Raw genomic sequence first — 13,742 nt, forward strand, 5'->3', positions numbered from 1 at the left:
CATTTGTTAGGCATTATTATTATTATTGGCATTATTTTAATTTCTATCACTGGCTAAAAACATATAAATTAAAATCACTGAAATATGAAAATTAAAAGTAATATTACTCTGTAAAGGAAATGAAGATTATAACTCTACCTTTGCATCTTCCTAGGAACTGGTTTTCTATAGATACAGATATCGTCCCAGGAGCCCTATCCCTAATATGTTGCAGCACAATGCTCCAGACTGGCCTGCTTTGTAACCACCCTGTTCAAGACTTGGGCTTCCGAAATGCCCATTTTCACGACCTTGGTAAAATCAGGGCAAGAGAAGGGACAGAAATAAAGGCAAAGGACAGAATGCTTGCCGAATTACTCAGCAAGAATACCTGGGATGCTCTCCAGTTTTCTTCTGAGCTCTTCGTTTTCTTGTTGTAGGGAAATGACTTCCTGTTCTAGCTCTTGGCAACGAGGGCAATACCCTTCTTCTTCTTCTTCCTCTTCTGGGAGGGTCGAAGATGACGGGTGACCGTGTGATTCCGAAGTGGCCGGAGAGGTCCATCCACCTAAAGTATGGACTGGGGAGGTTGAGAGAGGGTCCACATCTGCCAGGTGGCTATAATCATTTACAGATGAGGAATTCTGAGATGGAAAGCTCCCAGAAAGCAGATAATTTTGTAGGGAATCAGTGAAAACCCTCAAGAAGGCTGAAGTTTGCTGTTTCTTTTGCATATATTGCATCTCAATGTCTAAGTTGTCTGATGTCTGACTATGGACAATTTTTCCGATCTGACACTGTTCTTGTCTTTCGCTATAACTCGAGCCTTCCTGCTTCACACAAGAAATCATGGATTGAGAATGGTTGGAGTCCAGGAGTTTTCCGCCACAGTTTAAAAGGCTAAGAACCCGACTGCACTGCTGGGCAAAGGCATCCAGGATCATGCGACTCTCTGAAATAAATAAAAAGATATATCATGAGATTCACAGCAAAAAGTCAGTAGGGAGACAGAAGCAGGCCCACAGCCCTTTAAAGCTCAACAACAACAACAACAATATTCATTAAGGTCTCTTTTATGTACCCAGAGAATATGAGTTAGCCACCCTTGCAGGGGAATATGCTATTGGCTTTTAACGTACCGGTCATCATGTCTTATATGGAGCTATCACATTTGAATGAGTTCAACAATGTTTTACACCTACTGTGTAAAGAACACTGTACGAGGCACTGGGGGAAATAATAGTTTAGATAAGATAAAACCTCTTCCCAAATAAAGAGAGCACACACAATTATAATGCAAAATCATATAGTTTTTAGTATATTAAAAAGAATCAATTAATCAGCACAAATTTATTAAGCGCCTAACATATACTAGGGACTCAAAAACTGAAAAATGAAACAAACTCTACTCTCAAGGAGGTGACATCCTAGAATTTGAGAACCTAGAAGTTATTTAATTCAACTATCTCATTTTATAGATGAGAAAATTGAGTTCCACAAAGCCCTTTGGAGTCTGCAGCCCTCTCTCCACATGACCTACTGTTCCTGAGGGTTACTATTTAAAGCCCTGAAAATGTTGTTCCTCCCGTTGTTCCCTGTAATTCCATCACAAAGAGATCACATATAGAAAGCATCTTTAGGGTAGTTTAATGCCCTGGGAACACAGTTCAAATTACCTTCGCTGGCCTTCTGGACTGGGGCTACTGGTCAAAGATCAGATCCCCTACACTAGGATTTCTCATGATTAGTGTGACTTAATGGACAGAATTTGGTTAACTTCATTTGTGAGACAGTTTGCTATAGTAGAAACACTTTTAAAATAAAAATTTTTAAAAATGCAAAAAAAAGAAATATTTAAACAAAGACTCAAACTAAAGCTGTTTCCAAAAGCTTCCTAGAGAGACCAAACAATGGACTCTGAAGTTTGTGAGGAGGAAAGGGACATTCATATCTGGAGAGAAGAGAGGAAGAAGAGAACTTTAAATGATTGATAAGCATTCAATAGAGTAGTGGTTCTCAAAGTAGGGTCTAGAGAATCCTGGGGATCTCTGAAACCCTTTTAGAGAGTCTAAAATTTCAAAAATAGTTTTTATTTCCAATATGGTAAATGTCTATAAATATAACCCAGATAAACAAAAATGCTTTGGAGAGATCCTCAATAATTTTTAATAGGATAAAGATACTGAAAACAAAAGTTTGAGAACCACTGTTTTATTGAATAGAGGAAGAGAGAAGGTTATCTAGACTTTGTTTATAGGCAAAGGAGTCTGAAGTTTGCCTGTATACTAGGAAATGCTAGGAAAACATTAAATATTTTGAGTGGTATAGTGACAGGACCAGGGTGTGTGTGTGTGTGTGTGTGTGTGTGTGTGTGTGTGTGTGAAAGAGAGAGAGAGAGAGAGAGAGAGAGAGAGAGAGAGAGAGAACAGAGACAAAGGCAAAAAGACACACACAAACACAGAGGCAGAGAGAAAGACGCACAGAGATAGTTTAGGCTGGGAGAAATATGAAGGATGTCTTACAGTTGGAAGAGAATGGAGGAAGAAAGCTATTGGGAGGTTATTGCAATAAGTTGGGGTTGGTCGTGATGGTGGTAGTGATAATGAAGATTAATACTAGGATGATGACAGGAGAAATAGCAATGGAGACAGATACAAGAGATTTTATGGTTGAGTCAACCGGTCATGAAAATTGATTGTATATGAGAGGTGGGAGAGAAGGAAGTATCAAAGATAACCCTGAGATTTCTAGCATGGAAAACTCGGTAAATTGTGGTGGTACTAAGAAAATCAGTAATGTCAGGAAGAGGGGAAAGTAACAAGAGGAAGTGGTATAAGCTCTTTTGGAAAAACTAAGTTTAGGACACTATGTAGGTAAATGTCCCCTGACTACACAATTGGATATATGGGTTTGGTGTTTAGGAGAGAGGTCAGAGGTAAATAGTCAGATTTGGGAATACTCTCCCAAGAAGTTGTCATTAAGTCTTGAGTAAGGTGGTAGAGTAGATATAGTTATGGAGGGAGAGGGAAGGAAGGAGAAAGAGAAAGAGCAAGAGCAAGAGCAAGAGAGAGAGAGAGAGAGAGAGAGCGAGAGAGAGAGAGAGAGAGAGAGAGAGAAGTGAAGAGACAGAGAGGGACAGAGAGAGATAAGGATCAAGAATACAACCTTTGGAGGCACTATTCACATTAAAGAGCTGAGAAAACAAGATAGAAAAGATGTACTTAAAATGGCAAAAATGTGATGGAGACTCCAAATGATGATGTGGTCAGCAGTATAAAAGTAACCAAGAGCCTCATGAAGACTGAAAACTGAAAAAAAGAGCACTGGATTTGGAAGTCTGATGTGTGATTGCTGCTTTCTCACCCATATCCCTCAGGACTACAGACAAGCATTCACAAAACGTCTGGCTGTGTTTGGGGGCACATATCATTGGTACGGAGCCCAGTTTTTATTTCTCTTAGTTTAAGGAAAGTCACAATTAGGGCAAATAATGGATTCCCCTGAATTGGTTACATTATTCGAATTAGTATATTTCTGTAACTGTAACCAACCACCTTCTTTTATATAACTTTGAATAGTGTGAATTTGAAGACTTCCATCTACTTTGGGGGATTTATTATTTACACTAATGGGGACATAGTAATATAGGAATTTGCTTACTAGTCCATTTCCTGTTTCTAGGTTTTACAATGGCAGCATTTAAAACTTAGCTCAAGCATTGGCTTCTTCAGAAGGCTTTTCCTGGGCAGTACTTCCCCCACACACACCAATTCAGCTCCTCTCCTAAGCTTTTCCCTCTAATGCTATCTTATCTTATATTTATCTTATATGTACTGATTTATCTAAATCTTATTCCTCCAATTAGCATATAAAGTCTTTGAGGACATACACCATCTTTTGGTTTTTCTTTGTAGCTCTAGCACTTAGCGTGGCATCTTGAATCTAGCTAGGTAATATTTCTATCACGTTTTAAGATTCACAAATGTGATCTCATTTTATATTTACAATAACCCTGGAAGCAGGTACTATTATTAGCTTTATGTACAGATAAGGAAACAGGCAGATAGAGATTGATTGCCTTGCCCACAATGACATGTTTAGTGGGTGTTTGAAGTGAGATTAGAACTCAGGGCTTCCTGATTCCAAATCTTATCCTCTACCCATTGTGGCAGCATTGGCCAGAAGTGCCTAATCAATGCTTGTTGACTGATTGCACGCGTGATCCATATGCATCTGACTTCATATGCTGACTTGACTTTACTAAATCATATTCTAATGAATTAAATTAACTAATAGAGACAAGATTCTACAATTACATTAATAGTTTCAATGATCATGACTTCTATTCTTGGAATGCCCTCAAGTTTAAAAGTATATGATACTAATAGAAATTAGCTGACCTGAATTTTATCGGTTATTGTTTCTCTTTAAAGAATGTTGTATCCATTGCCAGTTTGACAGCCAATGAAGAATTATTCGGGAAGAAATCTGGAAATTTCTTCCAAAATTCATTTCTTATTCACAAATAAGTGTAAGATGAAATGCATTATATTAAGTTAACTATGTAGTAGTTCAAGAAATATGATTATAGGAGAATAGCCACTTCCAGGCCTGTACTAATTATGAGCTGTGTTTCTTTTACAATCTACATAAGGCATTATGGGATTATTAGCAGAATCTACCAAATATTTCTGATTATTTACTTTCTTAAAAATAACGCAATTAATTCTCTTCTTTTTGTGGGGACAATAGGCAAATGTAAACCAATAGTCATGGTTTTTTTTTTAGGTTTACACCTTGGAGGGACAATGTCTCATTTAATGTCTACTCTTCCCTATTTGCCTTCCCCAAAGTGCATAGAAGCTATGCTGCCTTTATGATTCCGGGACTACAGAATCCAGTTTGGGGGTATATGTCTGAGGAGGGAGGAATACACTGCTTAATCTGAGAGCCCTTTAACATTCCCATAGGGTACCCTAGAGCTAAAATTCCTATGTAATGATTTCCAGGGGATGGAAAAAGCTTTTTAGACTGTCACACATCTGGGAGTAAAGCTTTAAACAGTGGCCACAGGATTCTCTAGGAACACTGGAGGTAATCCACTGTCCTAGAGAATATGGAAGATAGAAAGAGGTATGTTCTTTTCCCTTCCTCTGATGAAAAATCATTTATTGTATTCATCCAATCTGGAAGGGAAGAAATGGGCCTAGAGTTTAATTATAGACATTGTAGGAAAACACCATAGACATGTGGGTAACATTTGTTCACAGAGACATAGAAATTAAAGTGGTAAGAAATTTCAAAAAGAAAGGCAGTGTGGTCTAGTGGATTTAGGAAGAGCTGGATCCATGTCCTGGCCATGATATATATACTAGTTAGGTACCCATGTCACTTAACCTCTTGGTGCCCCTGAGTAACTCTCTAAGACCAAAACAATAACTAAAATATAACTAAAATATAAAATATAACTAAAACTCATATGGCACCTTAAGGTTTGCAAAGTGCTTTGTAAGGATTATTTCTTTTATCCTTCATCACTCCTGGGATGTAGGTGCTATTAGTATCCTAATTTTATGGATAAGGAAACCAAGGCACACAGTTGGGTGAAATGGTTTATCTAGCATCCTACCACTGGTAAGTGTCTGAGATCATATCGACTCCAGTGCACTTTTAAACCTTTTGTCACCTAGCTGCAATAAGTTTAGACAAGTCACATATACATATACATGTACATATATATATATATATATATATATATATATATATATATATGTATATGCTAGAAAATTTTTGAACTGGAAGCTCCCCACACTCTTGAAATCCCAAGTCTATAGGAAATTTCAAAAAAAATTTTCCTTACTTTTTCATTTCCTAGGAATCTTAGAACTGCCAGGGACTTTAGAAGTTAATGAAATTCAGTTTGCCTATTTTGTAAATCAGGAAGTGGGTTCAAATAGGCAAAAAGACTTGTTCAAGGTCATCTAAAAAGCTGGAAGAAGTTTCTTTTATTTGAAATATCACAGGAAAATACAGATTGGGATTTTATAATTTTAGAACATAGCATTTTCCCCATTCAGTCAGAATAGGACAATAATCCTATTCTGGACCAGAAGTTATTTTTGTCGTATGCATTTTAATCATAATAGATCCAACTGGTAAAAGGGCGATAGTACTTTTATTTATGCTTGATAAAAGGGGAAAAGATGTAAAAGTTAAGGTTAAAATTAAATTACATGAGACAGCTACTGAAATACATTTGTTCTATATCCTATAGAACATTCAGTATTTTAATTACCTCAATAAATCACTATATATTTTGGAGGAAGAAAGTCTGACTAAGTTAAGAACTTTTTTTGGAAAGATAATCTCATAGGGTACTGAGAAAGAATGATTATGTAAAAGAAATACATTATTAACAAAATGTATTAGACTATATTTAGAATATCAGAAATTGATAGAAATACCAAAGGCAATTTATTAACACCATGGGATTATTTAATCTTTTTTTCTTTTCAAAATTTTTTTTTGTCTCAGAACTGATGACAAAACAGCAATAGATACTCAAAAGCTGATTCTTTATACTTTTAGTAGTTAAGGATTTGAATATTTTCACATTTAGGAACTACAAACATTAGGATGAAAAATATTACTATTATACTTGATGTAAAACACAATCAAATCTTTCCACTTAACATATATTTCAGTCATAAGCATTTTAGCTTTCCAGACTTTACCCAATTAGAAATGTAAAAATTGTGTTCTGCCAGCGATTGCTAAGAAATGAAAGTTCAGATTTCATGTAAATACAATTAAATGGTCACTTTTCCATGATTCTTAAATGATAAAAGTGTGAAAAATGTATCATATTTTTTAAAACAAAATTTAAATTATTGAGGGCACTAATGAAGTGAGGTTACAGAAGCATCAATTCAACAGTTTACAAAAGTGTTCTAAGGCAACTTCATCTTAGTTATACCACTCACCAGCCATCAAAAGCTGAAAATACTAACAGATTATGATTACAAGTCAGTCTATAATGATTACTTTTATCTAATTTATTTTGTTTTGTGATACTCCCTACTTGTGGGCAATGTTATGTTCTAAGTCAAGTCTTCTCTATTTCCAGGATTTGAACACATGATTATTTTTTTAAATGAGAAAAAATAATATTTTATTGCTTCTAAATTTATCCATTTAAGTGTCTTAGTGAGGTAGCAGAAACCCACCCATCAATCTTATTTTATGTAAGTGTTCTTGAGATATTTACCACTCACAAGATCTTCCCATGAGTATTTTGTTTCTTTAAAGAAAATCACTGGAGTCATAATTAGTGGCAGTGTTTTGGTTCAATTCCATCAAAGAGTGAAATCTGTTAACTCTGAAGCATACTACTTATATATATTCACATATATATGCACTTATATATAATTTATAAAAATATATGTAGGCAGCGACCTACCATCATTTATCAGATGAATTCACAATTAGTTAAATGTAGAATCCCTCATTTAAAGAATTACTGTAACTTTAGTTTAAAAAAAGGACTTTATGAAGTAGTGGTGTATTTGGGAAGTTGGAAAACAAAATCTTTTTTAAAAGCACTTATGGCCTTAATTCAAAGGACTGTGTTCTTTTCTTAATCTATCCGATTTTTTTTATAATGTCAAACATCAATACAGCAAAACAGGATGCAATTTTTCTGAATAAATAAATCAATGATGTGTCAAAAATTAACAGATGAGTTAATATACTTGGTGCTATCAAAACCAGATGGTGCTTCCTAATATTCATCCTGCTCAGTCAAACCCTGAATATTTTCTGGACCATCGGTATATAAAATAGGATGCTGCTATTTGTGATGGCAAACAAAAGCAATCATGCCTGCCAAGCACATACTATAACAGGCAGCATTTCAGCTCTGCTAGACAGAAAGTAATTAGAATGCTTTTAATGTCCAAAAGAATGATGCTGATAGGCTGCCACAGATGTGTAGATTTATGAATATTTATATGGTGGTTTATAGCTGACACTTTTATCAGTTGAAGAAGATAAAATATCTGCCTGACTCAAAAGCTTGACAGTCAGGTTAATAAAATCTCATTAAAGAGAATGACCTATGCAATTATATAGGATTTATTGTAATTCATTTTTGATTGTACTCTGCTTAAAGATGCAATTTCCCATTTCCTGATGCCAAATTTAGGCTGCATATCAAGATCTACGTGGGTTTTTAACTCTAAGCCATCCATAGAGGAAAGATATGCTTTAGAAATCATGGTATGGTACATGTTTAAAAGATAATTATTTTGATATTTCGTTTAGAATCATCATCACGTGAAAATAATGAGAAGAACTTGGAAATCTATTTTTATAATATCACATTTAAAAAAAATCTTAGAGTGATTCCTATTGATAGAACACTAGAGAAATCTCCAGTCATTTGCTTAACTCGTTGCCTTAACTCATTAATTTTCTAGTCATAGAATCATGTTTTCTATTCTCAAACTTTGACTTCTGTCCGTTCCATTCTTTAACTTACTCTTTGAACTATTTCAATGCATCAGCTAGACTGTCTTTTAGGAAAACACACTTTTTTTGGGGGGAGGGGGCAAAGTGTTTAAATGTCTGTCCGTCTGCACACTTGCTCATTGGTTCAAATAACAAGCACTGGTTTCTCAAGGAACCAATCAGTTCTTTAGATAACTATCCCTCAGATAGATACTCACATCCTTTTTGAGAGTTGCCTCTGTTGGTCAATAGCATTACTATTAAAGGTATAACTTGTACATACTAGACTGTGGCTTTATTCTGTACTTTGACTTGGGTCCCACCAGATCATGCTTTCCTCACTGTTGGAAAGGAGTTCCCATCTTGCCAAGGAAAAATCTAATTTTCTGCCCTTGATATTATTAGGCTAGCACTCTCTGTGGTTCATCTTTCACTGATGAAAAAGAAAGACAGCTTCCTCCTCTGTCTAGTGATACTAACTTTATTGTTATTTAGGAGTTCAAGACCCTATCAGAAATGATAGAAATGTAAGTTCAACTATGGAGGAAATTAGAAGGAAAAAAAGAGTGGTACACAGGACAAGGCAAAAGAGAAAAGAATCTAATGAGCAGAAATTAAAAAAAACTGTCAGGGTAGGAGAAAGAGAAAAAATGAAAAGAAAAAATTCTGGAGAGAAATAGGAGGAAAAAACATACCAAAAAAAAAAAAAAAAAAAAAAAGGAAATACAAAAGGTATTAGCAAAAGAAGAAAAAAGATAAAAAACCTGATGAAAATAAAAAGAGAAGGAAAAATAAAGGGAAGAGAGAGATTAGCAAGATTGTAAAGGGAAATTAAAAGACTGAAAGCAAAGGCTGAAAAGAACAGATTTTTAAAGAGAGAACCAAGAGTTGAAGAGAAGGGATCAAAATAGAAAAAAGTGGGAAAATATGACAGAAAAGGCCTTTCTAAAACTGAGAAAGATAAAAAGAAATAGTTAAATATAGAAAGAAAAACAGAAGATATAATAAGCTCATAAAAAATAATGGGAGAGAAGGCTGAGACTGAGATGAGAGAAATAAAAGAATAGAAAACCCAAAAGTAGAATAGAAAAATAGGAACCAAAACATGGAGAATAATAAAGTAGAGACTACTTTGATTTAAAAGGAAGACAATAAGAGGAGGGAAAAGGACAAGGAAAGAAGGAACAGAGAAGTCATAACATAGAAAAGAAAAAGAAATGAGACCAGGAGATGCTAACAAAAAAAAAAAAAAATGAAAAAATGCACACAAAGGCTGAGCATAAAACTCATCTAAACAACACCTGACACACAAAATTGGCCAGTGAAGCGGCAGAGCTAGTCTTCCCCATAACCTATAATTAGGTTTTCTTTCTCAAAACTAATCATTCAAGTGTCAAAATATTGACAAACAGCAGAACGTTTGCTTAGGGCTCCATAACTCATATGGGGGCAAGGTGCCCTCATTTTCAGCTGGAGAATCAGTCCATTAATCAATAAACATTTATTAAGTACCTACTATGTGCTAGACGGTGTGTTAAGGGACTCAGGTTCATCACTGCACAGTTTATTTGCTCCCTAGAGCTATGAAAGGCCTGAGCAGGAACTTTTGCCTATTATGTGTTAAATAAAGCCATGAAATAAACGCCCTTAGGTTTTTCCCACTCGGATTTCTTATCTGCCCAGCTTTTCCCAGCAAAAACTGAACAGAAAGAACCCCTTTCTCCAGAGACTAGCATTGCAGACCCAAGGGGGAAAGGGTGTTAGAAGCAATTTAGACCTTTTTTATAAACTGCTTCTCACAATGCATTTCCTCTGTAAACTCTATGCCATCCGGACCGGAGAAATAAGGCCCCCTGCCGAGCAGCATTTCATATCAGACAATTCTGGTAGGCAAACATAGAGACTTCTTGGGCCTCCAGTAAAGAACCAAGACTTTCTATCTCTCATGATCTCCTTGGAGGTCAAGCTCCCTTTCACTCAAGGTAAAAGGAACAAAAAGCAACATTCTGTGGCCAAGCAGAGGGAAGGGAAATGGGGAGGGGGGGGGGGGTGGGAAAAGGGGAGAGAAAAGAGGGGAAGAGAAAGAAGGAAAAAGAGAAGGGGAAATTAAAAGAGAAGAGAGAATTAAAGAAGAGAAAAGGGGAAATTAAGGAGGAGAGACGGACGGAAGTGAAGAGGAGAGGACAGGGGCGCGGAGGACAGGAGAGGGGAGAGCAAAGGTTAATGACCCAGGGGGCGGCGTTTGGGCAGCTACAACCTCTAGCGGTAACAGCTGTCACTCTAGGGAGCCGGCCTGGTCTCGGGAGCTGCCCAATCGTGCTGCTCCGGCGTCGGGAGGCAGACAGGAATCTGGGCAGCTTCTACCTGTTAGAGGGCAGCCTGGTCGCCGCAGGACCTCGGGAGCGAGCCTGCTAAAGCCGCCACGCTAGTTCTTTTTCCCAGGAACTGGATTTGGAAGGGAAAGCCACCTGTTAGGAGCAACACTGTGCGGCGAGTGGGAGGGAGGGGAGGCGCAGAGGAGTTAGAGGCAGCAGCCGCCAGTACTTTCCCGAGCCCCTTTCGGGTGGGGTCCGCGGGATGGGGGAGGCGGGAGCCAGTGGAGGAGCTCCGAACTCTTTCTGCCTAGTTTGTCCGTCCCCTCGGTCTCCTCTCGCGTTCAGCACCTCAAAGTTGGAGAGCGCGCCGGCCGAGGGGAGGGGTCTCCCCCACTCCCCCCCCGCCCCCCACCGCTCCGCTTCTCCCTCCCCCCGGGCCCCCCCACTGCGGCCCCGGGGCGGGGGGAGAGCTCGAAGTTAGAGCAAAGAGTTGGTACCTGCGCTGAGCTCCAGGCTGCCGCCGGCGCCGTGGCCGCCGCCTTCGCTGCTGCTGCTGGTGCTGCTGCTGCTGCTGCTGCTGCTGCCCGCGGCCGCCGCCTGGCCGGCTCCGTACCTGGAGACCCCGGCGGCGGCCGCGGCCGCGGCGGCCGCGGAGGAGGAAGCCAGGGCAGCGGGCGGAGGAGCGGGAGTCCTCAGGTGGCCCTGGGACACGAGCGGGGTGCAGGAGGGGGAGGAAGAGGAGGCGGCGGCGGCGGCCCGGCCCGGCCCGTTCGGATAGGAGCTCTGCGCCTGGTACTGAGGATGCTGCTCGCTGCTGCTGATGGAGGCGGGGGGATGCTGAAAGTGGGGCTGCTGCCCCCCTGCAGCCGCCCTGACCGGAGCGATTTCCACCATGGTGGGTCTCTCGTAGCGCTTGGTCAAGGCTGGCCTCTTACTGGGGAAGGTCTTGAGGACGCTGTAAGGGCTCCGCTGCTTGTAGATTTTGGGGAGGCTGGGCCCCTCCTCTGCTGGCTGCATCTCCTCCTCCATCCTCCTCCTCCTCCTCCTCCTCCTCCTCGGGGCTGCTTCCCCCCTGCACACCCCCTCCCCCTCTGCTCTCCGGGCTCTCAGGCTCTCCCTGTGAGTGTGTGAGTGTGCGTGTGTGTGCGCGCGCGTGTGTGTGTGTGTATGTGTGTGTATCTGCGGGGCCGCTGCCGCCGCCGCCGCCGCCGCCGCCGCCGCTGCTGCTGGGGCTGCTGCTTGTCGCTAAGGCTGGCACTGCCGAGCCCCCGTGCGGGGGGCTGCTGCCGGGGCCGTGATTGACAGGCGGTCTCTCCAATGCCTGGAGGGAGAAGGGAGGTAAAGAGCAAGTGTTTAGGGTAATATCTGCTAATGATAATGGGGGAAGGAGGCGGGCCCTGGCATCACAGCTGCGGAGAGGGCTTGCCTCCTCGGTCTGTGCCTCTCACTGGGGGGTGGGGGACGCACTGCCCGAGGGGGAGGGGAGGGAGTAGCTGGGGGGGGCGCCCTGCAGACAGGTGGAGCGGGGGTGCGGCCCCGCGGCTCGCTCCGGCCCGTCCCGGAGCCCCCGGGCGCCCCTCCGGCAAGCCCTCGGCCCGGGCACTTGCTGCTGCCCCTCGCGCTACTTGCTGCGGGCGGCGGGCGCATCCTTCTCCTCCCCGGGAGGGACACGGACCCCGGCGCCCGGAAAGGCGCTCGGGGCGGAGGTGGGGGGAGAGGTAAACCTGCGGGGAGCACTGATCCCGGGGAGAACCCTCCTCTCCCCGGGAGAACCCTCCTCTCCCCCGGAGAACCCTCCTCTCCCCGGGAGAACCCTCCTCTCCCCCGGAGAACCCTCCTCTCCCCGGGAGAACCCTCCTCTCCCCGGGAGAACCCTCCTCTCCCCCGGAGAACCCTCCTCTCCCCCGGAGAACCCTCCTCTCCCCCGGAGAACCCTCCTCTCCCCGGGCGCCTCTCGGCCTTGTGCTCCTGACCAATAGCAAGTGTTCAGCCTCCGCCTGTGAACTTGCCGAGAAGCCCGAGCCTGGGCCAGCCGGCTGCCGGGGCCACTTGTTAGGAAGACTGGCTCTCCCTTGACTTCTCCCCCCGCCCCCCACTTCGTTCCGCACCCCGGCGGACTGCTCCTCCGGACCGCGATCCCGGGCTCCCGGCTCCCGCCCTGCTGCCTGCAGCCTGCGCTTCGGAGCCGGGGCTCTGATTTCTGGGGGTCTGTCCCCTGGCAGAAAGCGTTCTCAGATCCCACATCACTCAATCCTCCCGGGTCTCAGTTTCTTCGGCTGTACCACGAGGGCGCCAGACTAGACCATTTCTGAGGACCCTTTCCTGCCTCAGCTCCAGACCCTCCAGGCCCCTTTGCACGCGAGGTGTGCTAAGCATCCCTCCTCAGATCCTGGTCCTTTCCTTCGAACCCAAGTTTGCCATTTAAACAAGTAATGGGCACTTACAGCCTCCATCACCGACTGACTCTTTGGGGAGGGAAGAGTCAGAGAAAAGAAAACGCTTTCCTGCCTAGCCGCTGGGCTTTGGCAGGCAGAGGAACGCTGAGATTCTTGGCTGGGGCCAAGCTAAGGGCCCTTTCCCCCGAGCGTTAAGGCTGGGCTCCCTGTCGGTGGGGCAGGGTTGTCTGAATGGTGGGATGCAGGGAGGGAACTACGGGCATGGAGCAGGTAGCTGGGAATCAGACAGGTCATGAGAACAAATGGACTTGGGCAGACTAGTTTCCAAGAAGAAAAATGAAGGAAGTAAATTCATGGGACTTAGAGCTGGAAGAAGTCTCAGAAACCTCATCTGCAGGACTCCCTATTAGTCTGAAGCTCCCAGAGGGGAATAGACTTGACGGATGTCACACAGCTCCCAAGTAGCAGTTTTGGTCTTCTGTCTCCAAATTAACCAAGAAAATCCTGATCATAATCATTGATTTTCTTCTACTCTTTTGCCAAT

At 42.3% G+C, this 13,742-nt stretch overlaps 1 protein-coding gene across 2 annotated transcripts in view; it reads right to left on the reverse strand.

The window, feature by feature from the left end:
• Positions 1–11,882, reverse strand: part of BEND4 (BEN domain containing 4) — a 50,155-nt gene extending 38,273 nt beyond the window's left edge. For both annotated transcript variants that reach the window (XM_031941519.1, XM_031941520.1), the window contains exons 1-2: positions 11,300–11,882; positions 371–931 (exon numbers count right to left, since the gene is read on the reverse strand). In XM_031941519.1, the coding sequence (XP_031797379.1) occupies positions 371–931; positions 11,300–11,831 (1,093 nt within the window). In that variant the 5' untranslated portion in view covers positions 11,832–11,882. The remainder of the gene's footprint in view (positions 1–370; positions 932–11,299) is intronic.
• Between the last annotated feature and the right edge of the window lie 1,860 nt (positions 11,883–13,742).

The sequence above is a fragment of the Sarcophilus harrisii genome, chromosome 6 (assembly GCF_902635505.1).
Source record: "Sarcophilus harrisii chromosome 6, mSarHar1.11, whole genome shotgun sequence".
Classification (NCBI taxonomy): Eukaryota; Metazoa; Chordata; class Mammalia; order Dasyuromorphia; family Dasyuridae; genus Sarcophilus; species Sarcophilus harrisii.